The sequence below is a fragment of the Schistocerca nitens genome, chromosome 1 (assembly GCF_023898315.1).
Source record: "Schistocerca nitens isolate TAMUIC-IGC-003100 chromosome 1, iqSchNite1.1, whole genome shotgun sequence".
Lineage (NCBI taxonomy): Eukaryota > Metazoa > Arthropoda > Insecta > Orthoptera > Acrididae > Schistocerca > Schistocerca nitens.
Genome location: NC_064614.1, coordinates 759694483 through 759720320, shown reverse-complemented (window position 1 = coordinate 759720320; position 25838 = coordinate 759694483). Strand labels below are relative to the sequence as shown.

At 40.7% G+C, this 25838-nt stretch overlaps 1 protein-coding gene across 2 annotated transcripts in view; it reads right to left on the bottom strand.

The window, feature by feature from the left end:
- Positions 1 to 25838, bottom strand: part of LOC126237024 (IQ domain-containing protein E-like) — a 285500-nt gene that overhangs the window by 55267 nt on the left and 204395 nt on the right. For both annotated transcript variants that reach the window (XM_049946781.1, XM_049946771.1), the window contains exon 7: positions 7827 to 8014. In XM_049946781.1, the coding sequence (XP_049802738.1) occupies positions 7827 to 8014 (188 nt within the window). The remainder of the gene's footprint in view (positions 1 to 7826; positions 8015 to 25838) is intronic.

Sequence of the window (25838 nt, the reverse complement as noted above, 5' to 3'; positions counted from 1 at the left end):
GAACACAAGTGTTGTACCACTTGGTTACGGAAAGAAGGCATGGAACGAGGCATGCAAACATAATTTGCACGACACTACAGGGCGAAGGTGGTGAGAGGGGGGGATGATTAGGACAACTTCATGACCAGTGCTATCATCCATGGATGCCTGTGTGCCTGGTACTGACCAGTAACTAAGATAGTTGTATTTTCCACACAAAAGTAAAAAGGCTTCGCTAAAAGCGCATTATTTCTATCAGAAATTGTGAAATTAAGGTAAGGCTGTTGTAATGCAGTTCTAATGCAAGGAGTTGAAGAAAATGGCATTTGAGGCATTTATTAATTATGAATAATCATGAAGCATTATGTTGTAAGAAACATGCAGTCCATGGTTGCAGTCTAGAACTGCATGTTTTTTACAACATGTCAAATACGTTACTGTGTTGGCCACACCAAACTCTACCATGGGTAAAGTGTTACATTTATAAATACAGTTACATTCATTATGAAATGAATTAAGCACTCCCACCACTGCATATTGTTATGATTGTAGCAATGTGGCAGTTATCTGACCATTCTGTTTCTCCAGATGGCAGCATCCTGCCATCCGAATAACTATTTTTTTTGTCCCACGAGTTACACTTTCCCTAGAATTCCTTACACTTCTTGGTGGTTATTTTGAAATACCTTTCACATTTCCGAAACAGACACTACTGTTAGATAGCTAAGATTTGCAGCAATGAAGAGAGAAGACAGTCGGCATGAAATGTTCTGAATACTGTCAACACCACAAAGAGAATAAGTCACCTTTTTTCCTTAACCAAACTGAACTATTTGACAAAATTTAAGGACTTGTTCCATATTATACATGTCGTGAATTGAATAACATTGAGTAGCTATAGGTTCTTTTATATTTGGTCATACGTTTTCCTAAAATATTACAGGGCAACCCGTAAATGAACAAAAGAAAAATTCGGAGTAGAAATTAAAATCCATAGAGAAGAAATAAAAACTTTGAGGTTCGCCGATGACATTGTAATTCTGTCAGAGACAGCAAAGGACCTGAACGGAACGGACAGTGTCTTGAAAGGAGGATATAAGATGAACATCAACAAAAGCAAAACGAGGATAATGGAATGTAGTCAAATTAAATCGGGTGATGCTGCGGGAATTAGATTAGGAAATGAGATGCTTAAAGTAGTAAATGAGTTTTGCTATTTGGGGAGCAAAATAACTGATGATGGCAGAAGTAGAGAGGATATAAAATGTAGTCTGGCAATGGGAAGGAAAGCGTTTCTGAAGAAGAGAAATTTGTTAACATCGAGTATAGATTTAAATGTCAGGAAGTTGTTTCTGAAAGTATTTGTATGGAGTGTAGCCATGTATGGAAGTGAAACATGGACGATAAATAGTTTGGAAAAGAAGAGAATAGAAGCTTTTGAAATGTGGTGCTACAGAAGAATGCTGAAGATTAGATGGGTAGATCACATAACTAATGAGGAGGTATTGAATAGAATTGTAGAGAAGAGGAGTTTGTGGCACAACATGACTAGAAGAAGGGATCGGTTGGTAGGGCATATTCTGAGACATCAAAGGATCACCAATTTAGTATTGGAGGGAAGCATGGAGGGTAAAAATCGTAGAGGGAGACCAAGAGATGAATACACTGAACAGATTCAGAAGGATGTAGGTTGCAGTAGGTACTGGTAGATGAAGAAGCTTGCATAGGATAGAGTAGCATGGAGAGCTGCATCAAACCATTCTCTGGACTGAAGACCACAACAACAACACCCGTAAATGTTCTAGGGCGCACCCGTGCGCCCTCGTGCACACTTTGAGAACCACTGGTTTAATGTCTAATGAAGTCTGTTCAAAAAAATTTTGGAATTTTGTCGACAAAATGTTTCTATGCTTACTTTTTACCAGGTGTACCAGTATGAAATGAGTGTTAAGATACAAATGTGTCGATAGGGAACATTTGTTGTGAACGAGCCTTAATTTTTTTTTTGTTTGGTTGGTATGACATCTGTCAAAGATATTTAGTATACATCAATTCATGGAAAAAACAACATCATATGTTTTCATCATGTTAAAAATGTCGGATTTTGTACCAGAAAGTGATGATTTGCGGAAAGCATTAATTTTTTGTTTTCATTTGAAAAAATGTGCTGCAGAGTCGCATCGAATGCTTGTCGAGGCATATGGTGATCATGCTCTATCAGAAGCAACATGCAAAAGATGGTTTCAACAGTTCAGAAATAATGATTTTGATGTAAGAAATGAAGAATGTGGAAGACCACCAAAAAAGTTCGAAGATGCCGAATTGCAAGCAATATTGGATGAAGATGATACTCTGAGTCAGAAGCAAATGGCAGCAATGCTAAATGTCGCACAACAAACAATTTCTGACTGTTTGAAAGCTATGGGAAAGATCCAAAAGTGTGGAAAATGGGTGCCACATGAATTGAATGAAAGACAGATGGAAAACCGAAAAACCATTTGTCAAATTTTGCTTCAAAGACATGAAAGATAATCAATTTTGCATTGAATTGTCACTGGCAATGAAAAATGGATTTATTTTAAGAATCCTAAACGGGAAAAATCATGGGTTAATCCGGGACAACCATCAACATTGACTGTAAAACCAGATTGCTTCAGCAAGAAGACAATGCTCTGTGTATGGTGGGATCAGAAAGGTGTGGTGTATCTTGAGCTTCTAAAACCCGGTGAAATTGTGAATACTAATCGCTACAGACAACAAATGATCAATTTGAACTATGCATTGATAAAAAAAAGACCAGAATGGGCCAGAAGACATGGCAAAGTAACTTTTTTACATGACAATGTACCTGCACACAGTGCAAAACTGGTTCAGGATACAATCAAAACACTTGACAGGGAGCTGCTACCCCACCCGCCATATTCACCAGACTTGGCCCCTTCTGACTACCATTTGTTTTCATCAATGGGACATGCATTGGCCGAGGAACACTTCGATTCCTACTCCTATGAAGAAGTCGAAAATTGGGTGTCTGACTGGTTTGCTTCAAAGGACAAACATTTTATTGGTGTGGTGTCTACAAATTGCCAGAAAGGTGGTCAAAATGTATAGAAAGCAATGGTCAGTACTTTGAATAAAATGTTTTTACTTTTCAATTCAAAATTAGTGTTTCATTTTCACAAAAAAACGCTCATTTCATACTGGTACACCTGGTACTTGTTGGACATGGTCGCTTCCACAACTGATACACTACTCCCAAGAACGTTTACACTTCTGGAAGCAGTCTTGGTACACCTCTTGCTGGATCACCAAAATCACTGTCTGTGAATTTTCTATTATCTTATATTTTGTTGCAAATCTTCGTCCTTTCAACAGGGTTTTCAACTTTGTAAATTAAAAAGTTTCCACATGAGTCAGGACTGGAGAGTAAAGTGATTTGAGGCAGCTGTGATTTGGTTTTTTGTGCAACAGTCATGCACCAACAGGGGGTGAACATGTGGCTGTGTTAGCGTGATGCAAGAGCCATGAATTGTCTTGCCAGATTACAGGCTGTTTCCTTCTCACATTTTCTCGTAGGTATTGCAACACCTGCTGATAGTACCATTGATTAACAATGTGTCCCTGTGGCACGAATCCATGATGAACTAATCCTTCAAAGTCAAAGAAAACTACCAGCATGGCTCTGACATTTGACCTGATCTGACAAGATTTTTTTGGTCTTGGAGAACCTTTCCCCACCCATTGTGAAGACTGTACCTTGATCTCAACATCACAACCATAGACCCACATCTCATCACCAGTTATGAACCCCTTCAGGGACATCTCATTCTCATTTGCTTTATCCAAAAGCTCTTCACAGATTGTAATCTGAAAGTCTTTCTAGTCTTGACTCATGAGCAATGGGGCAAACTTGGCAGCAACATGATGCATTCCAAGATGATGTGTCAGGATTTCAAGACATGATCCAACTGAAATGATACATTCTTCTGCAATCTCTCTGACAGTCAGTCTTCAATTTTGTTGACGTCCCTGACACGAGTGTTGTCGGTAGACGTCGAAGGGCATCCTGAACGAGGGTCATCTTTAACTTCCATCTTGCTATTTTGAGACTGTGTGAACCATTCCTAACACTGAGTATGGCTTAAGCACTCATCACTGTACGCTTTGTGCATCATTTCTGTAAAGATTTTCCTGGGTTTCATGCAAAATTTATTGCAGGTGCTCTGCTTCTCTAACTCTGCCATCTCGAAATTCACAAACTGTGTGACACTACATTCTATTGAATACAGCACTAAACAATAACTAACAGACATACAACAATGAAACTTCTGGCAATTACTAATTAAACATAGGTGTGTACAGGGATGCCAACAGCATTTCACTCCAACACACCATTGATGCGAAATTGTGATAGTTCTGGGTCTGCATTTTTTATACTTGAGAAGCAAGACTTTAAATTTCTGGAGAGTTTCTATAAACAAATCTTCATTGTGATTGGGAGGATGATATATTGAATCTGCTATAATTTCCAGTCTTGGCAACAGTACTGCTGCAACTTCAAAGTTAGATTCTATACAAAGTACCCAATTTCATAATTTAGTTCAAGCATTTTATTAACGTAGGTAGGTATGCCACAATGTTCCATATTTGTCCTGCAATAACCCGTAACTAATTCACTTAACTCTAATTCTCTACATGATAACCAGTGTCCATTTATTACAAGCATACTACAGTTTAACTTCTCCAGTCAGTGTTAGAGTTTGACAAATTTATTGTTTAAGGATTGTACATTTACATGAAGCAAAATAAGGCTTTTTCACTGTGAGCTGTTATTAATAAGATTACTTCAGAATTATAGGGATCACTTCTCTATTTTTCAGTTCCAGTTGTTCTACATTATTTCTTTTAACACAGAGGAATACATATTCGCAGATGTCATCTTATCATTTATTGTAGTGGTTGTTGATGAAACACTGCTGTAATATTTCTTTTCTCAAAAAAAAAAAAAAATAAATAAATAAATAAATAAAAGCCAGTATAATGCAGGGTGATTGGTTCTTCCTCTAGCTGAATAGGGCACAGACACCTTTCATTTCATTCACTAACCTTAATTTGCCCTTCGTGCTCATGTGAGGTCTATGCTGTGTGTGTTCAGGGTGGTTCAGCTTGCTGACATTTACTGAATACACATAGCTGAATTTATTAAATTGTTTCTGTAACAGTGTAATTGTGAGTTTCTATTTCCCTATCAACAGTTGACCACTCTGGGAAGCCATACCATACAAGTATGTTAGTTATGGCAATATTGGTGTGGTGCAGTTGTAGAAATAATTTCCTGTAACTTTGCACTGCTGATTTGCTTTCATTTTTGTATACATCATTTGTGCCACCCATGATCACAATACAGTCATCTTTATTCAATTTTCCAATTTTTTTAACCACAGAATTACATTGAACTTAGCAAAACACGAAAGAATGAGAGTACATATTTTCATGAAGTGAAACAGCAAGTCTTTTTCTGTTGTTGTCAGCATAAATTACATTTTTTGTTTTCCTTGACATTCGAACATTTTGGTTTAGAGCTTTAATGACATCCCACTGTGTACTAATTTGTTTGTGCTGGAGGATTTTTTGCCTCCTAAATCTTAGGATGAATAGTTAGATAACACAAGTAAAGGAATGTGACTTTGTTGTTCTGGTTGCCATTTTCTTCAGTAAAGTGCATTTCTACTGCAATGAGTGAACACTTCCAGTTTCACTGTCTTGGGAATAGCTGGTGAAAAAAAATCTTTTACATATGCTGTTGTCCTTCATGCAAACTGAAAGTGACACTATTCTCTCTGAAGGCAACCTGTGGCACTAATATGCTGTTTCTTTGCTGCTACTTGTCTAAGTTGGTGAAAATTTAGATTTGCAGTTGATACATTTCTAGTCTAGTGTGCTTTTTGTCCTTCCTCATTAAAGGATTCACCACACTGAACATGACACTTTTTACTGCATTGGTTACAAGTAATACTATTTTGATGCATTTCTTACACAATCTGTCTTCTACAGTACAGGTAGTACTTTTGAAAAATGCAGCGGCATCGGTACTGTTCTGTTTTATACTATTATTTTACAAGTTAAGCTCACATTATGTTTTTTGCTATAGCAGTGTTTCAGATTGGCATTTCAGCCCTGTAATCTCATTTAGTAGCACACTGATGACTTCATTCACATGGCCTCCATTCCTAAATTTTAAGCCTATTTCACAGTTGTCACATTTACTGCTCACACAGATTTTCTGCTTGGAATTTTCATTAACACAGTTATCTTACATTTTATGTACATGATACTTGTTGTTGCATATTTTTTGCATGAGCAGATATTCATTTTTTGTGAGCAGTCATGAACAATATGGTCATTTCTTTTGAGAATTCACTTATATGTTTTTCTGTTTGCTATTTCCACCAATTTTGTTATTATATTACACAAAATGCACTCTGTTTCACTGCGTTAATATAACCCTTTGCTTTTCAGACACTTCTGTCTGGAATTATAAACAGTATTTGCGGACCAACTGAACTCACAAATTTGGCACCATTTTAAAAGGTTAAGTGACATTAACTGTCTTTAAATTCACTGTCTTACATTATTCTTGGAATCTCTGAAGAAAACACAGTCAGTAATGATGACTAAGTTGAAAAATAATAGTTTTTAGTTAATATTTTCTGCTACAAAGCAATTTTAACTCTGTGCTCCTTTGGTGTCCACTAGTAAGATTACTTCCGTGAATCTGTGTACACTATAAGCTTTGTGAGGGGCTGACATAAATATTTAGTTATCAACTCAAAAAGATAAAGCTACATAATCAATTTTTGGTGTGTTTTCAGGTACATGTCTGCAGTCCTGGTGCACATTCAAATCTCCACGTCACAGTATCGCAGCATCTGGCCTGGCAGTGTAGTGGTAAAGCATGTCACTAGAAAATTGAGAGGTTGTGGGATTGACTCCTGGTCAGCCCATGGAAATTTTATGTCTTCCTTTAATCTACATTTTACCTTTCAATGATGTGAGGAGTCACCAGAATAGAGACATCATTTAGATTCCACATTTAACTATAAGTCCCTTTTCGTTGTTTGGATAACTGGGGTAGGTAAGGAACAAGTAAGTCACCAAAGTAGCATCCAACTTGGACCTGGCCATTGAGCCACACAGAATCCATTAGTCACAGTATCTTGGCACATCATTTTTGGTAACAGCAGGAAGTGTCTGTGCTATTTTAGTTTGGCTCCTCTAGCTGCAAACTATTGTAGTGGTAGCAGAGATTTCAATATGTACCAGGACTACATACACATACCTGGAAGCAAATGAAAAAATTTGCTTAACTTTATTTTTTGTGGTGATAATTAAAACCTTTTGACTTAATAACACCTAGCTTTATAAGAGTACTAAAAAGCATCAGTTACTCAGCCGTTTTCTTCATCCTTGATAAAAGTTCAGAATGAGACAATATATAGTATATGAAGAGAAATCCTGGGATTAGCACTGGGTGGCTTCAGAGCAGGTTGTAAAGTTCATATTTCAAACTACTTACATTACAGGTCACAGACTACAGTAAAACATCTGTTGTATGTTTTGTTTTGCATTTAACTGTATATGCAGGTGGTAGAGAGCTAATGTATAACCAAAGCTTTCAGCACCCAATAATGATACAGTATATTTCATCAGTCCACATAATCTCAGTAAACAATTATATGTGCTATTACAGATGCAACAAGAATGATTAACACATATGAATTTCTTTGACAACCATTAAACAGATAACACTAACAATATTTCTGGGCATGCTGCATATAATAAATTACCTGCAAATCTTAATGTTCTGTTTATGAAATTCCTTTGGTTGTTTATGAATTTTTCCTGTACCAATATGAGAATCAGAAACAGGTGCTACTGCTGTTGGCACTTTAACAGCAGAGGGAGCAATTTTTCTTCGTTTCCGAGCTTCTTTTCTAGAATCTGGAGGTAGCTTTCCAGTTTCATCATTCTGTAACTGTGACAAAAAACCTTTACCAGCATTATTCAGCAATTGCTGTGAAATTAATTTTAGATATTAATTTTTTGATCCCATTTAAAAACTACAAAATAGCCTTCTCAGAAAATACTAATTTCCTACCTCTTTAGATGCAGTTTGGGTGCTCTATTATATGTTCTATTCAATGACAAACTATATGTTCACTTTATTATTTTTTTATAATTAAGAATGAGTGAAATTATGACCATAAAAATATATCTATTTGAAATGACAAGTGAAAATGTTTGGTATATTGAGGACTTTGATTTCTTGCATGCTGCAAGCAAGCAACTTTCCAGTAGATGATTATTCAGCACATATGGTGGAAAATGCATAGACATTGAGAATTTGGGTGAAGTCAGGAGTCATGACGACATATGGAGGTTAAGGTCAGCCCGGGGGGAGTGCACGAAAAGCTGAAATAGGTTAAGGTGACTGCTAATGATAAGCAGCTGGAAATCTGGGTTGGAGTCCAAGTTTGGCACAAATTGTCATGCATAACTAATAAACTGTATAGTTGACATTAAAATGTTTTTTTTTTTCAATTTGTGAATCCATTTTGTAATAATTACAACAGCTATAATGATCAAACAGTCTCTGTTCCTTCTGGTATGCATGCACATTGGAAAATGAGGAGCATCCAGCTAGGAAGTTTATAGGCAGAGATATGCTAAGTGAAATGCATTTGGCTGTCAACAAGCTGGACAGCTAGATTATTGTCGTTGAATGCAGAACTGTAAGTGGAAGATCTACTGAGAATTATTGAGAAGTGAAAAATCTGCTTGATGAGAAAACATACAAAGTAATAAAGAAAGAATTGCACTCTTATGCATCCAATGGAACATGGACTCATACACAACTTCCATCACACAAAAGAGCAGCTGACAGCAAAATTTGTTCATAGTAAAATGAGATCCATTCAGCAAGGTTAGCTTATAGGCAGAGAAATGCTAAATTAAATGAATTTGGCTATCAAAAGAGCAATGTATGAAGTTTTCAATGACAACTGTAGCAGAATGTCATGGAAAGACCTCTAACAAAACTCAAAGAAATTCTGGTCTTACACAAAGGCTGTCTGCCAGAATTAGTGTACAGGCATTCGTGAATGCCACAAGAACTGAAATTAAGGGTTGCAAAGCAAAAGCATAAACAATGAACTCAATTTTCAAATGTTCCCTAGAAAGGAAAACCCAGGAGTACTGTCCAAGTTTAATTCTCTTACCTCTGCAAAGATGATCTACACAAATATTAGTGTCAACTGAGTTGGGAAGCAGCTGAAGTCATTAAAACTAAACAAGGCACCAGTGACCAATGGAATATCTATCAGTTTCTTTACGAATTGGTGGCTGAGTTAGCTTCACTTTTACTCCACTTTTAACCATATACCATAGCTCCTTCAAACAAAACACCATGCTCAGTAGCTGGAAGAAAGAAGGGGTCATACCTGAATAAAAGACACTAGCAAAAAAGTTTTAGATCAGTTTCTAGTCAAGAGGTATTTACACTGCACTTCAGTAAAAATTTTCTGCTGTATCCTGCGACTAATGTGTGTGATTGTGAGTGTGCTGAGTGTGATGTCATGGCAATTGCATATCTGAATCGTCCTCTAACAGCATCAGTGCAGGCAGGCTGCTGGAGGCCGTATGAGGGAGGCATGTAGGAGACGTCCACACGGTGAGGTCTCTACTGTGCTGTCTGCCTGTGACTCATGCGTATATATGCACGGAGCAACACTAGCTGATTCTCTTGTATGTCCTTCCAGTGTATCGTTCACATAACTGTACTGTGTCTTGTTATGTGGGGATGTCTGTTTTCCATTATTGTACAAGGCTTCATGGATAAACCCACATTTGTGTTACTTGTACCGGTCTCATGTATAACATGGTTACTACACAACTGTAAATGAGTTTCGAATGGTTTCTGGTTGTGGAATTTTTAATTACAGTTTCATCAGGTTTATTCATTATGAACATTGTGATAGTGGCTCTGATAGAACAGCTTGCTTCAACTGTGACCACTTTGTCAGCTTCCATTAAGACACAGGGTGCTGTTTTGTCGGTCCATCCACCCATATTGCTTCCATACGATGGTTCAGCTGAGGGCTGGGATGCTTACAAAAAAGTCTAAGATGGCATTTTTTAACTTTTGGTGTGACAGACTCGAATTTGTGCAAAGCCTTCTTCCTCTCACAGATTCCACGTAAGGTGTATCAATTACAGTGTTAGCTTGCCCCTTTACAGGAACCTGTAGCTCTTACTTTTGATCACATGCACAGCTTATTGTCCAACTATTATTGCAAATGAACACATGTCATAGCAAAACGAGTCGAATTCCACTGAATCTGTGAGAAACCAAACATGTCATACAGGGCCTGGGCAGCCGAACTTCACGGCCTTAGCGATACGTGTCAGTTCATTATTGTCACACAAAATGACTCTTATGCAGACTCTGTGGTGTGTGACACAACTATCTGTTTAACTCCAGACAAGGACTTGCACCAGAGAGCTTTATTCTGTGAAAAAATCCCTGTTGGCAGAAGTATTACAAACAGTGCACTCTTTTCAAGTTTCTCACACATCGGGTGACCAAATTAAAGTCTGGGGAAAATTGGGAGTAGTGTCACAAGATGAGTCCAATAGGATGATAGATAGCTTGCATGACAATGTGGCAGTGGTGGTGGTGGTGGTGGTGGTGGTGGTAAACATGCAGCCCCAGCACCAAGCTGATCAAGGCCGGGCCAAGCAGCCACAACCACTACAGTGCCAGCATCAGAGTTCTCAGTTTCTGACTTGTCCTTTCTGTTTTGTCCAGCCACAACCAGTACAGCACCAGCATCAGAGTTCTCTGTTTCCGACTTGTCCTTTCTGTTTTTTTCAACATGAACATTTGGCATGTCCTAAGTGCTGGGCTACATGTAATGCTTGCCAGAAGAAAGGCCATCTCACCTCAGTGTGTCATTTCCCAAAGGTTGCCCAGGATATGGACATGGACTTAACTGTGTGACTCTGATGCTTGTGACTTCTCCCAAGCTGTTAACCGACTTAAGTGTTTTTCAAAAAGTGATCCAGCTACAGGTCTACATAGTTGCTGCAGTGAAGTTATTGAATTCTCAAACCTATGTGAGTTCAGGCCCACTGTAGTTGACATGTCATACGAAGGGTGGTCAGTTATAACAAACAGAACATTGTGCTGCTGGGACAATTTATGATTTGGACAATTTATGATATCTGCCTCTTACAAGTCAGTGGTTTGTTCCATTACATACTTATTGGTTGCTGATGCCGGTGTTGAGAACCTGTTCGGAGTGGGCACATCTCAGGTCTTTGGATTTTCTATTACCAATGCAATTCACTTTGTGGCTGATCAGGTATCATATTCTCATCTGGAAACACTGTGTGAGGAGTTTTTGGAATTGTTTTTCGAAGGTATAGGGTGTACAATGAATTTTTCTGCTCATATTTCTTTGAAATCCATGGTTTGGCCTCATTTTTGCTGTGCAGGTCATTTTCCTGTTGCCGTGGAAGATCAAGTGAAAGGAGAATTGTACAGAATTCAATCTCTAGGGGTCGTGTAACCTGTTATGGCTAGTGAATTGTCTCTGCTGGTTACAGTTTGGAAACCACTGGAGAAACTATGCTTTTGTGGCAACCTCAGTACTACTGTCAATGCACAGTCAATCATGGATATGTATCCTCTCTTGTACCAGCAGGAACTGTTGGCAAAAATACTGCGTGGCCAGTGCTTTTCTAAAACTGATTTATCTGAAGCATATCTACAGGTTCCTGTGGACAAAGTGTCTTGGTGAGTTCTGGTTTTGAAACTGCTTTTGGTGACTATCAATATTTGCGCCTTTCTTTTGGTGTGGCTAGTGCCCCTGATATTTTCAATGATTTTTATAGCAATAATCTATCCTTGTCTTGGGATACATTAATGATCTGGATGGTATTGTTGTCACAGGCTCCTCTACAGCTGATCACTTGAAAAGTTTGTGCATTTTGTTTTCTGTCTTACAGTCCACAGGCTTATGGCATAACCTCTTAATTTCAGTTTTTTCAACCTTTTATTGTTTTTAATGTATATAAACTGAAGAAGAAAATGAAAATGTGTACTGAGACCGGGAATAAAAACCAGGTCTCCTGCTTACTAGGCAGGTGTGTTAGGCACTAAGCCACCTTGGCACTGCAGTTCACACAACTGCACATATTAACCTGGCATGCCTCCCTCCTCGATCCATATTTTCACTGCTGCCCCAGTCTACTTTGAATCCCCCTTACAAACAAACAGATTTTCTGAGGCTCTCCATGTTCTGGAACAGCACCTCAGCATTGTGTGAACCGCTGTGCTAAGTTGGCTTAGTGGCTAATGACCCTTGGTTTCCTTGTTTATTCTTCACACTTCATCACCTGGCAAGGCAGCACACAGCCTACAATGCTGGGTTCTGTTCTTGTTTTGCTACACTTATGAAATCCATTTTCAATCCAAGTTTAAACATGCCAATGTGGACACCTTGTCCCGCCCTCCTGTGGGTCCTGATCCCAACTTTGATAATGAAGAATGCTTTCCTTCCATCTTGATACTGAAACGTAGGCCAAGGTTGTGGATTTCCCAATTAAAAGATCACATGTAGCAGCTGCTGTTGCTGCTGATCTGGTTCTATGCCAGGTGGTTCATTTTGCTCAACAGGGCTGGTCAGATATACTGTTGGGTCGGGCTTCGAACCCCTGCACAACTATTTTTCTTTGTAGTATTGACACTCTGTTTCTGACAGTGTTTTGCTGTTGTCCATGGAAGACCTCACTCCCAGAGTAGTCATTCCCACCACGTTATGGCACGAGTTTCTAAGCCATTTTCCACCAGGGCGATTGGAGAGTTTTTTGCACTAAACTGTTAGTTAGGAATCATCATGTTTATTGGCCAGGGATTGATGGCAAAATTGTCTGTTTTGTTGCACCTTGTGAGCAGTGTGCCCGACACCAGGCAGCTCCCAGAACATCTCAGTACCTCTGGCCTCCTCTACACCAGTCATGGTATGCATTCATGTACACTTCATGGATCCCTTCTTGAATCCCTATTGGCTCTTGATAGTGCACGCATTTTCCCAGTTTCCTTACATTCTCCAGTGTGCATGATGGTGTCTGCGGTCACATTTTGTATGCTCTTGAGACTTTGTCTACAGAGGGGTTGCCTTATACCTCAATTTCCGATAATGGGCCCCAGTTCATTTCTCACACCTTTGAATTCTTTTGTTCCCGGCATTTGTCATGTTGTGGCTCTGCCATTCCACCCTCAATCAAATGGCGAGGCTGAAAACTACCGTACACATTCAAATCCCAAATGAAAAAGTTTGTTGTGCATTCTTTGCCAGATGACACCCTTCTCCATTTTCTGAGCACCTATCACTTCATGCCTATGGGGCAGTGGAGTCCGCTGAGTTGCTTCTCAGCCAGTAGCCGTGCATGCTCCTCCACTTTCTTCAGCCTACGCTGCAGCTGCCGTGGTCAGTTTTGTCCAGCCACTTCATGCCATGATTGCTGGTGTGGGGGCAAGTATTTAGTTGCACGGGCACTTCATCTGCCACCAGGGATGCCATCTGTTTGATATGGCCAATGGGCTAGTGGCATACCACTTTGATCAGTTGCACCTCCGTTCGCTGCCAGAAGTTACTTGTTTTGCATGTGCTGCCCCCATCACTGCTGCCCACCCTGTCATTGCCTATTGTTGAGTTGCTCCCATCCCACTGGCTACCTCTTCCCTGTGCCATGCCCTGGAATTCCTACTTCCCAGCACTGGGCACCAGGCTGTCCTCAACCTCGGGTCTGTTGCTGCAGCCTGCAATTCTGGTCAGGAAGTGTCCACTTGTCCCCTCACCATCATTGCATCAGCCATCATCACCGGTGGGTCCAGCCCCATTGCCTCCACACTGGGACTTCCCTGCTGATGACGACGTAGAAATGGTGATGGTACCCTCCACCCAGTTGCTGTCGTCAGGCACTGCGTGGGCCCATCGACCACTGGCACACCCCCATTTCTGCGTGTTCCGACTCTATTCTCTGATGCCTGCCTTGACATCATCCTGCCCCCTCCGTCAGCACTGACTGCTACCACTCTGGATCCGATGGATGTGTCTCTTGATGAGTCACCAGGGTCTCCTCTGTCACTTGGGTACCCATTCCGCATGAGGAAGAGGTGCGCTGTATCCTGCAACTAGTGCATGTGAGTGTGAGTGTGCTGAGTATGGTGTCACCATGCTTGTGTGTTTGAATTGGCTGCCATCTATATCAGTGATGGCTGGATGCTGGAGGCCGCCTGCAGGAGGTATGCACATGGTGAAGTTTCTGCTGCACCTTCTGCCGACGACTCACTCATATTGAAATATGTGCAGAGCAGCACTAACTGATTCTCTTTTATGTCCTTCCAGCATACCATTCACATCAGTGTACTGAGTGTTGTTATGTGGGGATCCACGAGAGTCTGTCTTCCATTCAGAGCTTCATGAATACCGCCATATCTGTGTTGCTTGGATCAGTCTCGTGTATTACTTGGTTACTATATTTTCAATGCAGGCTCTAGTCACCAACTAACTCATATAATAAACCTGAAAGTAAAACACAGTATTGGGAACATGATGTCTTTAAGAACCTCTTGTGGATTCTACAGTCAGGACTACATAAAGTACATCAACAGTTTACTAAACAAAGAAAAACAGCTGCAACTTTATAAAATGACTTACATAAAAAATTTAACACTTTCATTGATACATTAACTCACTACTTTTGAACTGCATATCCACAGATAACCATAAGAGGCAATTCTAGAACAAACAGTTGGATCAAGGGGAACAAGGGCTTCTTGCCAGAAGAATGTACTACTACACAAAATGTGCAACTTGAATACTTGATCACCTGAACTGCACATACAGGAATGGACAAAAATATGGAAATGCCAAAAACACAACTCATTACCATACATAATAAAGTGTAGGAAAACTGTTGCATTCAAAACATATTACAGTCATCTCAGAATGGATAAATGTAGGTCCTGTATGGTTTTCAAGGGAATCTTATACCATGTTCACTGAATCTTTCATCAATTCTTGGTATGATAACATTATAATAAATGAAAAGCGCTAATTTGCTTTTGTTCCACAGTATTAATTTATTATGTTAACCAGTTTTCAACTTAAAAGGCCATCATCACACATTTACTGATTACTTTCACCAAATAAGTTACAAAGTTTGTAAACGATATTGGAAAAGAAGTTACACACCCAGATGAAAGCACAAATGCACAGTAAACAACATATTTGACACTGTTGTCAATCTAGATGTGTAACTTCCTTTCCAATGTTGTTTACAAACGTTGTAACTTCTTTGGCCACAATAGTCAGTAAATGTCTGATGACGGCCTTGTTAAGTCGAAAACCAGTTAACACAATAAATTAATACTGTAGGGCAAAAGCAAACTAGTGCTTTTCATTTATTAGAATCTTACACCATTCTTCATGCAAAATAATAGCAAGCCTAGGTAACAATGGTGGAGGTGGATAGTGACCACTCACCCTTCTCTCAAAGGTAGAGCACAAGGGCTCAATAATAGCAAGATCTGATGATTGTGGTAGCCGGGAGACATGTGACACTTCATCCTCACACTCACAAAACCAGTGTTAGATGATATGAGCTGTATGAACTTGGCTTCTGTTTTCTTTGAACACAGCATTAGTATTGAGGAACAAACAATGAAACATGGGATGGAACAAATAAGCCAAACTGGTCACATAACCCTTGGCAGTAATGTGATATTCCAGTGCAACCACGGGGCCCACGTAATACCATGATTATGGCCTGCTCAGAATGCCACTGAACCCCCACTGCGTTTCACTCTTGGGACATATACTCAGCCAAAATATAGAAACAGGATGAAACGAGATACATTTGACCAAATGACATTCTTCAATTGCTCCGTACATCAGGTTGTATGGTTTTGGTACCAAGTTTTGCTGTTTCAGGAACTTTCAGCGCTGCTGAGTGGTTTTGGAATTCCAGCTCACCCTGCAATTCGCTGCTCATGGAGCTCCCATTGTGTTGTTTTGGTGTTGACAGGGTTTGTAAGTGTGATGTTCAATTCTGCAGTGACCTCTGCAGCTATCATTCTCTTATTTTTCAGTACAGTCCTATTCAATGACTGTCCATCATGATCAATCAACAAACATTTTCACCCCCATTGTGACTTAGTCAATGATGTTTTTCTGTTCTCTCTGCATGTGATGTAAAATCTTCAATTCAGTACCTCTTGAAACACCAAACACATTGCCCACCGTGGTTACGGAAGCGACCACCATGCAAGCACCAACAATTTGCACATGTTCAAATGTACTCACAACTACACTAGACACTGTTCTGACCATGACTGAAACCTGCAATATATTGAGAACATTGCACAAGTGCCATTTGTGGTCAAACAAAACAATGCAACCAGCAGGATTGGCTAGTATCTACATTTATGTTCATGCATGGTGTTACCATATTTTTGTCCTACCCCTGTATATTATAAAAAATATTCCAAAATACTAAGAAAAGTAAAAAGAGAAGCAGAATAACAAGTAATGATAAATACATATACAATTCAACAAATACAGTTAAGGCCTTGCTGATATAAGGAATGGAAAGTTCTGGTAGAATTTAAATAATTTGGGAGTAAAGGAGACTTTCGCGCAATAGTAAAAGCCTTTAGTCACTGGTTGGCACACAAAAAAGAATGAAAATGTGCTAACTTTTTGACAAATCCTTAGAGGAACACACTAACGTTGCACATTCAGTGGGCACAGTGTGGCTATACAGAGGTGTGTGTGTGTGTGTGTGTGTGTGTGTGTGTGTGTGTGTGTGTGTGCAGGGGGGGAAGGGGGGCACACATGTATGCATTCTCTACCATGTTAAAGGACTTGTTCAAAAGCTAGCAAGTTTTCACTCTTTTTTATGTGGCTATTGTCGTCCCAAAAACACCTCTACTTTTCAGTGCTTTACTTCTAAATTATTTATGACGGCCATGTGGAGTGATATAAAAAATAACAGTGAAAGAAAGCTGCAATTAAAACCATAACCCAATCTACATCTACATCTACATCCATACTCCACAAGCCATCTGATGGTGTGTGGCGGAGGGTACCTTAAGTACCTCTTTCGGTTCTCCCTTCTATTCCAGTCTCGTATTGTCCGTGGAAAGAAAGGTTGTCAGTATGCCTCTGTGTGGGCTCTAATCTCTCTGATATTATCCTCATGGTCTCTTCGCAAGATATACGTAGGAGGGAGTAATATACTGCTTGACTCCTCGGTGAAAGTATGTTCTCAAAACTTCAACAAAAGCCCGTACCGAGCTACTGAGCATCTCTCTTGCAGAGTCTTCCACTGGAGTTTATCCATCATCTCCGTAATGCTTTCGTGATTACTAAATGATCCTGTAATGAAGCTTGCTGCTCTCCGCTGGATCTTCTCTATCCCCTCCATCAACCACACCTGGTACGGATCCCACACCAGTGAGCAGTATTCAAGCAGTGGGTGAACAAATGTATTGTAACCTACTTCCTTTGTTTTCGGACTGCATTTCCTTAGGATTCTTCCAATGAATCTCAGTCTGGCATCTGCTTTACCGACAATTAATTTTATTTGGTCATTCCATTTTAAATCACTCCTAATGCCTACTCCCAGATAATTTATGGAATTAACTGCTTCCAGTTGCTGACCTGCTATATTGTAGCTAAATGATAAAGGATCTTTTAGGTCCAGCAGCCTTTCCTCTTTTGAGCAATTTTAATTGTTTTTCTATCCCTCTGTCATCTATTTTGATATCTACCTTTTTGTCATCTGTGCGACAATCTAGAGAAGGAACTACAGTGCAGTCTTCCTCTGCGAAACAGCTTTGGAAAAATACATTTAGTATTTCGGCCTTTAGCCTGTCTCCTCTGTTGCAGTACCATTTTGGTCACAGAGTGTCTGGACATTTTGTTTTGATCCACCTACCGCTTTGACATAAGACCAAAATTTCTTAGGATTTTCTGCCAAGTCAGGGCATAGAACTTTACTTTTGAATTCGCCAAATGCCTCTCGCACAGCCCTCCTCACATTACATTTTACTTCATGTAATTTTTGTTTGTCTGCAAGGCTTTGGCTACGTTTATGTTTGCTGTGAAGTTCCCTTTTGCTTCCGTAGCAGTTTTCTAACTCGGTTGTTGTACCACGGTGGCTCTTTTCCATCTCTTACAATCTTGCTGGGCATGTACTCATCTAATGCATATTGTCCAATGATTCTGAACTTTGTCCACTGATGCTCAACACTATCTGTACTTGAGATAAAACTTTTGTTTTGAGCCGTCAAGTACTCTGAAATCTGCTTTTTGTCACTTTTGCTAAACTGAAAAATCTTTTTACCTTTTTTAACATTTCTATTTACGGCTGAAATCACCGATGATGTACCACTTTATGATCGCTGATTCCCTGTTCTGTGTTAACTGTTTCAAATAGTTCGGGTCTGTTTGTCACCAGAATGTCTAATATGTTATTGCCACGAGTTGGTTCTCTGTTTAACTGCTAAAGGTAGTTTTCGATAATGCACTTAAAAAAATCTCACTGCATTCTTTGTCCCTGACACCCATTATAAACGTTTGAGTCTCCCAGTCTAAATATGGTAAATTAAAATCTCCATCCAAACAGTAACATGGTCAGGAAATCTACTCAAAATATTTTCCAAGTTTTCCTTCAGGTGTTCTGCCACAACAGCTGCTGAGCCAGGGTGCCTATAGAGACATCCAATTACCATGTTCGAACCTGCTTAACTGTGACCTTCACCCAAATTATTTCACATTTCGGATCTCCATCAATTTCCTTTGATACTATTACACTTTTTATCGTTATAAACAAACCTCCCCCTTAACTGTCCAGCCTGACTCAGAGGTATACATTCCAATCTGAGTTTATAATTTCATTACTGTTTACATCTGGTTCCAGTCAACCTTCCATCCCTAGTACTATGTGGGCATTGTGACCGTTTATTAATGAGAGCAGTTCTGGGACCTTTCTATAGACGCTCATGCAGTTTACTATTACCACATTAATATTGTTATTCCCTGTTGCGTTTTGCCTACACTGCTACCTAGTCGCGTCTCAGTAGGCGTCTTGTCAGGCCTTGGGAAGGAATTCTCTAGCTTAAAACCACATGTACTCCACTACCCTTGTAACTGCTTCCTGCGTGTAGTGCACGCCTGACCTATTCAGGGGGACCCTACATTTCTCCACCCAATAGCAGAGGTCGAGAAAATTGCACCCCAGATCTCCGCAGAATCGTCTGAGCCTCTGGTTTAAGCCTTCCACTTGGCTCCAAACCAGAGGACCATGATCGGTTCTGGGAACAATACTACAAATAGTTAGCTCAGATTACACTCCGCGAGCGAGGCTTTCCGCCTTCACCAACTCCGACAACTGCCTGTATGAACTGAGGATGGCCTCTGAACCCAGACAGCAAGAGTCATTGGTGCTGACATGAGCACCCATTGCTCTCTGCCACCGCCGACAGGGCCTCCTCCACATCTCGGATTAGACCCCTCGGCAAGCAGACAGAGTGAAAACTGGCCTTCTTACCTGACCTTTCTGCTATTTCCCTAAGGGGCTCCATCACCTGCCTAACATTGGAGCTCCCAATCACTAATAAACCCCTCCCCCCGTGTGCCTGCTCGGACCTTGCTGAAGGAGTGGCCACATGTCCACTCACAGACAGAGCGGGAGATGCCACATGCCAGCCTCCACATTGACCCTCCACCTCGTGCAATGCGAACGCCACTGACCCTGTCACTCCCCTTGAGGAGAGACCTGTGAAGATGTCTCGATGGCAGGGACTGTGGGTGAAGCATGTAACACCTGGGGTGTACCATGCGATGCACCAGACTCCCCACTGCTGCTACACTCCAAGGCAGCAGCCTGAAGACGGCTGACCATGGTCATCAGCACATTCAGCTGTTCGCGAACAGTGGCCAGCTCTTCGTGAACAGTGGCCAGCTCCTCCTGTGTCCATACACAGCAGTCACACATCCTATCCATCCTAAGAAATCAACAGTTTACTGTAGAGAGTTAAGAGTAATCAACTTTTAACTAGACTGCTAATTCACTAAAGGCAGCTGATAGCTGACTAAACTGTGGTTACTAGAAACTTCTTGTTGGAAACAATGAAAGTAAGCACTAACTGTCTCTGGACTGTATTCAAAACAAACACGAAATCTATGGAACACTATTACTAGTACTTGAAAATGAAAGCTTCTTAAAGCAAAAATACACAGAAAAAGAAGAGAAAGTAAGAAAAACACAGTTAATACTTTAATTTATGTAGCTTGCTGCACAGGAGATGTGAAGCAGACAACAGTTACGATGACACTGGCAGTACTGGCACTACAGCTGACTAAAGGGACTATCTCTGACTGTATTCAAAACAAACACGAAATCTATGGAACACTATTACTAGTATTCGAAAATTATAGCTTCCTAAAAGCAAAAACACACGGAAAAAGAAGTGACAAGTAAGAAAAAGACAGTTAATACTTAAATTTACGTAGCTTACTGCACAGGAGATGTGAAGCAGACAGCAGTTATGACGACACTGGCAATCCAATCGAAACAAAAAAAAATACCAAACCCCTTAGAAACAGCCAACAGTTTTAACATATGTTTCAGATCTGCTGCAGACAATGTGACAAAATTAAAGATGAAGAGGAGGATTTCATAAAGACAAAATAAACTCTTTAGAAAATAATTACCACAAAACTAATTCCAAGAACATTACAAAACCTTTGGGAAACAACTGGAACAATATAAACCCCTAAATTAATACTGAAAGATGATGATGGAAGAATGACACACAGTAACACAGAAAATGCTGATATTATGGCAAAAGCATTTAATAAACTTTTGAATTGTGAAGAAACAGAACTCTTACAAATCTAGGTTGACACCACAATAAAAACTAAGCCCAACAAATTATAAAGCATGTGGAAATGACCAAATTTTTATCAAAGTTTGGAAATGTTCAAGAAACACAATCAAGGCCACCTTACACATGGCTCTAACAAAAAGTTACATAACTGAATAATTCCCCAAACACTGAACCATGGCAGTCATCAACCCACTACATAAGAAAGGGGATGAGAGCAACCTGAACTACTACTGTATTGACTCTCAGTCCTAAACTGCACATATAGGATTTTATCCAAGATCGTTATGTGAAAGATAAAGAAACAACAAGTCATAGTGTGAAAACTTGTTCTGTATGCTCCCACCTGAAACTTTCTCATTTTTGAGAAGACTGGAAGATTACTGTGGTTTATCAGTCATTCCTATTCACAACTTCAAAAAGCTGACTGCCTGTGTGGCTAGTCCTGATATCTTGAACCCACTGTGGGACCCAGCCAAAGATGTGAGCTCATCACTGGGAGCAAGCAGAATAGTAGTCAGTAGCAGGCATGTGAGTGTGGACTCGGTTCACTGTGTTGCATGTAGACGGTCAAATAATATGTGATATTTGTACCCACTACACTCACTGGCATGGGTGGATCAGTATGCAGTGAGGAAGCTAGTAAAAGCTTCCTCAGATAATGTTGATACCACAACTTCTGCATTTGCATTTTGAAGATCCTAACCATATGCTCCACCTCAGAATTGAATACTGTATAAAAGGGGGTGGTAGTTAGGTGTCCAATGCTGTTATAGAGACAGGACTGCTTAAGTGCAGTGGCTACGAACTGGAGACCATAAATGAATGAAACAGTTGTGAAAATAGGGCTGGTTCAAATGGCTCTGAGCACTATGGGACTTAACATCCGTGGTCATCAGTCCCCTAGAACTTAGAACTACTTAACCCTAACTAACCAAAGGATATCACACACATCCATGCTCGAGGCAGGATTCGAACCTGCGACCGTAGCGGTCACGTGGTTCCAGACTGATGCGCCTAGAACCGCATGGCCACACCGGCTGGTGTGAAAATAGGGCACAGGGCACAGATTGTTGCTGTCACAGTGGTGCTTCACCTCCGTGTCATGAATGGAAAGTTGAGAGCACACCACTAAAAGGAACTCATGGCCCCCTGGGAAGAGCCTGCAAAATCTTTGTGCACTCTCTCCTATGAGTTTTCAGGTTTATGCTAGGGGTAGAAGCAAAGTGCCAAGGCACAATTGTGATTAGCTTGGACAGTACGCTCTCCTGCACGGTTGAATCCAAGTCATTACACACAGCAACATGCTAGTGCTTTCTTCCTTATATCTTTTAGTGTGATGTGTGGAATAAGTGGAACATACAGGTTTGTAGGAAGGAAAGGATGACAACTCAACATTCCTCTCCTTACGTACCTAATAATGTGAAACAATCCATGATACTGTGACGAAGATGCAAGGAAAAGAATATCCTGTATGGTCGATTGGCACCTTTTGGCAGAAAATCTGACACTACAACTTTACTGATTACAGTACCCTATGGAGCACTGTGTCCTACTCTGTGGCTGCTGCTACCTCACTACCAATACTGGATACAAAATTGTTAAGGCTTTCATAGCTACTTGTTGATGTGTTCCCTGTTGGTTTTTGTCTTGGGATCTTCAGCTGACATTTGTATAATGATTTTTCTAATGCTTTAGCAACAAGATTGAATGGCATCATCAAAGGTTCACTCACTATTGCTGTGGTGGGTTGGATTCAAGCCCACAGCTGGAGGTTAGGCCTATATCTACCTGTCATGGTAACTTCTTATACCGGATTAAATGTGTTTTCCGGCCTCCAGCAAAAGTGCAATCAATGCTGGGCTCTGTTAAAGACAACCTCGGCCTGAGGAGACCAGGAATATACAAAATCCCGTGCCAATGTGGGAAATCTTATATTGGCCAGACGTGTTGTACGGTCAAAGACAGATGCGACGAACATAAACGTCACATGAGGTTGGGTCAGCCAGAGAAATCTGCAGTTGCTGAACACTGCATTGACATGGGACATGGCATGAATTATGAAGAAACCAAGATCCTCTCGCATGCTTCCACATACTGGGACTCCATCATCAAAGAGGCAGTCGAAATATGTATAAGCAGTGACCTAATAAACAGAGACACGGGGTTTCACCTGAACAAAGCCTGGGAGCCAGCCTTGGCGGCACTAAGGAATTGTCAGCCACAGACTAGCAACTGCACTGAGTCAACACACATGGGAAGCCTTAGCGCAGATGCTTAAATCGCGCGCCAACACCTTGCGCGCGCGAACGGGATCCGTCACTCCGGGCCGCATTTTCCGGCGCCGTGGTGCGCTTCTGCAGACCGCGACCCATTTCTCCAGCAGAGGGCTCTGGTATTCGACGCTGTCTATGATTGGTCTTCGATGACGTTATGCCCCACTGGTGCCTGCGCTGTTCTATAAAGCCAGCATATAAATTGGCGAGCTTCTCAGTGACGCGACAGTAGCACCTGAAGATGGCGGGTGGTTGTCTCACTGAAATATTGTGTAGTTTCTACAATATTATCCGGTGTAATTCCCGGGAACCTATCAGGCAGATGCAGCGCCGGGAAAGCCTCAAACAGCACAACTTCTTAGAACTTTTATCATACAGCAGTAAACAACCACTGCATGTAACAAGGGGAGAACCATAGCGGTAATGACCAGGGAAAAACCCTTAGACATTTGCATGACAGGTACATAATCTCTGGTCATGGTCTTGGCCCCATTCTGCCACCAGCAATGTCAGGTGAAACATTTTTGACAGTGCCATCCACTTGTGCTGACAAAATGTCAGAAATATCATTAAACATCAGTCATTGATCCTGAGACAAAACCAACAGGCAATACATTAATAGTGGATAATTTGTCTACAGCCTGGTGCAGTAATGAATGAAAAACACCATCTTGATCACTATTTATTTTGTTAATAATGATCACTTTTGATCAGTCTACTATATCATCTTCAGATCTGGCACTGACATCGTAAACAATTGTCAGGGCCTCTTTTTTTAGATGTGAGTAATTACTTCGGGCAGATGTGAGTGTCTCTGATGTGAATATGATTGGCTATTTCCTACCATCTGCATGTTTATGAGATATTGCAGCCCCTACCCTGTATGATGAGGCATCAGTCACTAAAATAAAATGGCTTTAGGGTGTGAACATTGATTGGTACACAATCAATCACATACATTTTTTTAGTTGTAGACATACTCACTGGCATGCATCAGACCACATAAATTTTTTTGACAAATGTAGCTCTGTTTTATTATGTAGTATATCGCTTGAGTATAACTGTAATGCACATTCTAAGAAGACACTCTTTGAGGCGACTGAAGGGACTAGCATGGTCATCAGATTGAATGATGGTCATCAGTATTGATTACTCTTGGATCACTACCAACTTTAGCAAGCTGCCAACACTGTCTTAATATGTCAATACATAAAATTATTCGAAAATCAATTACCAATAACTTTGCAGTGATTGTTAACTCTGCATTTCACTTCTGCTGTCACTAAAAAGTATTATTTGATAGTTCACATTAGCAGCAGTCAGAAATCAGTTAATGTGGTTTGATGTCATGTGATTTCTATTGATTCAAGTAGACCCATCAGCCACTTCACCAAGTCTTCATAGAATGCACAAGTAATATGTGCAAAGCAGACACTTACACTTTAAAAAAGTATGCAGGATGTAGGGCCTACACTATGTTTCATAGAATGGTGGTGGTGGTGGTTAGTGTTTAACGTCTCGTCGACAACGAGGTCATTAGAGACGGAGCGCAAGCTCGGGTTAGGGAAGGATTGGGAAGGAAATCGGCCGTGCCCTTTCAAAGGAACCATCCCGGCATTTGCCTTCATAGAATGATTTACTGATGCAGAGAAGGGGAAATCTGATTATACCATCAGTTGGGTTAAACCACGTCGTCATTTTGACAGCAACATGTTGAAGAAGGCAGTAATAGAACTGACATAGCACTAAAGAGCAACTTTTTCCCCATCTTCCTTCGATGCACAGTGCAGAAGTGGGTTAAAAACATGGAGGGCAGAATGAATCAGAAAGACATGAAAGCTGCATTCCATAATCTGTTGCATTCTTTTACCCTCTCTCGCTTCTATCAAACAGGGAAAGTGATGGTCTTTGTGCCATGAAACTAAAATTCTTAAGTTAAACTTTCTTATACTCATAACAACCTGAGTACCCAGTGTTGCCGAGGTACGTACTATTCCAATCTTCTGTTAATCCATTCCCTCCTTTCCCCTTTCTCTGTCAGTCTCCATCTCCTCTCTCTGCTCATCTCCTCCTTCCCCTTTTTTCTGTCCAACTCCTTCACCCTCCACTCTCTAACCATCTCCTCCTACCCCTCTCTCTCTGTCCATCTGCTCCCTTCCCCCTCTGTCCATCTCTTCCTCCTTCCTCTACCTTCTCCTCAACCTCTCTAAGTCTATCTTCTCCTCCCCCATCTCTCTCTCCATATCCTCCTATCCCTCTCTATGTCCTATGTCTACCTTCTTCTCTTCCCTTCCTCTGTTATTGTCTCCTCCCCCCCCCCCCCTGTACCTGTAGCCATATTCTGCCCTCTCCCCAATCTCTGTCTGTCCATCTCCTCCCCCCCCCCCACTTTTCTCTATCCACATCATTACCCCTCCACAATAGGACAATGCTGGTTCCTACACCCACAGTATTTCTCTCTGGATGGTAAGTAACATGAGGTCCAAGTTCAGTTGAAATCGATCCAGGTATTTAGGACAAGCTTTCTACCTGTGGCTTTACCCACAAATGCACCTATGATG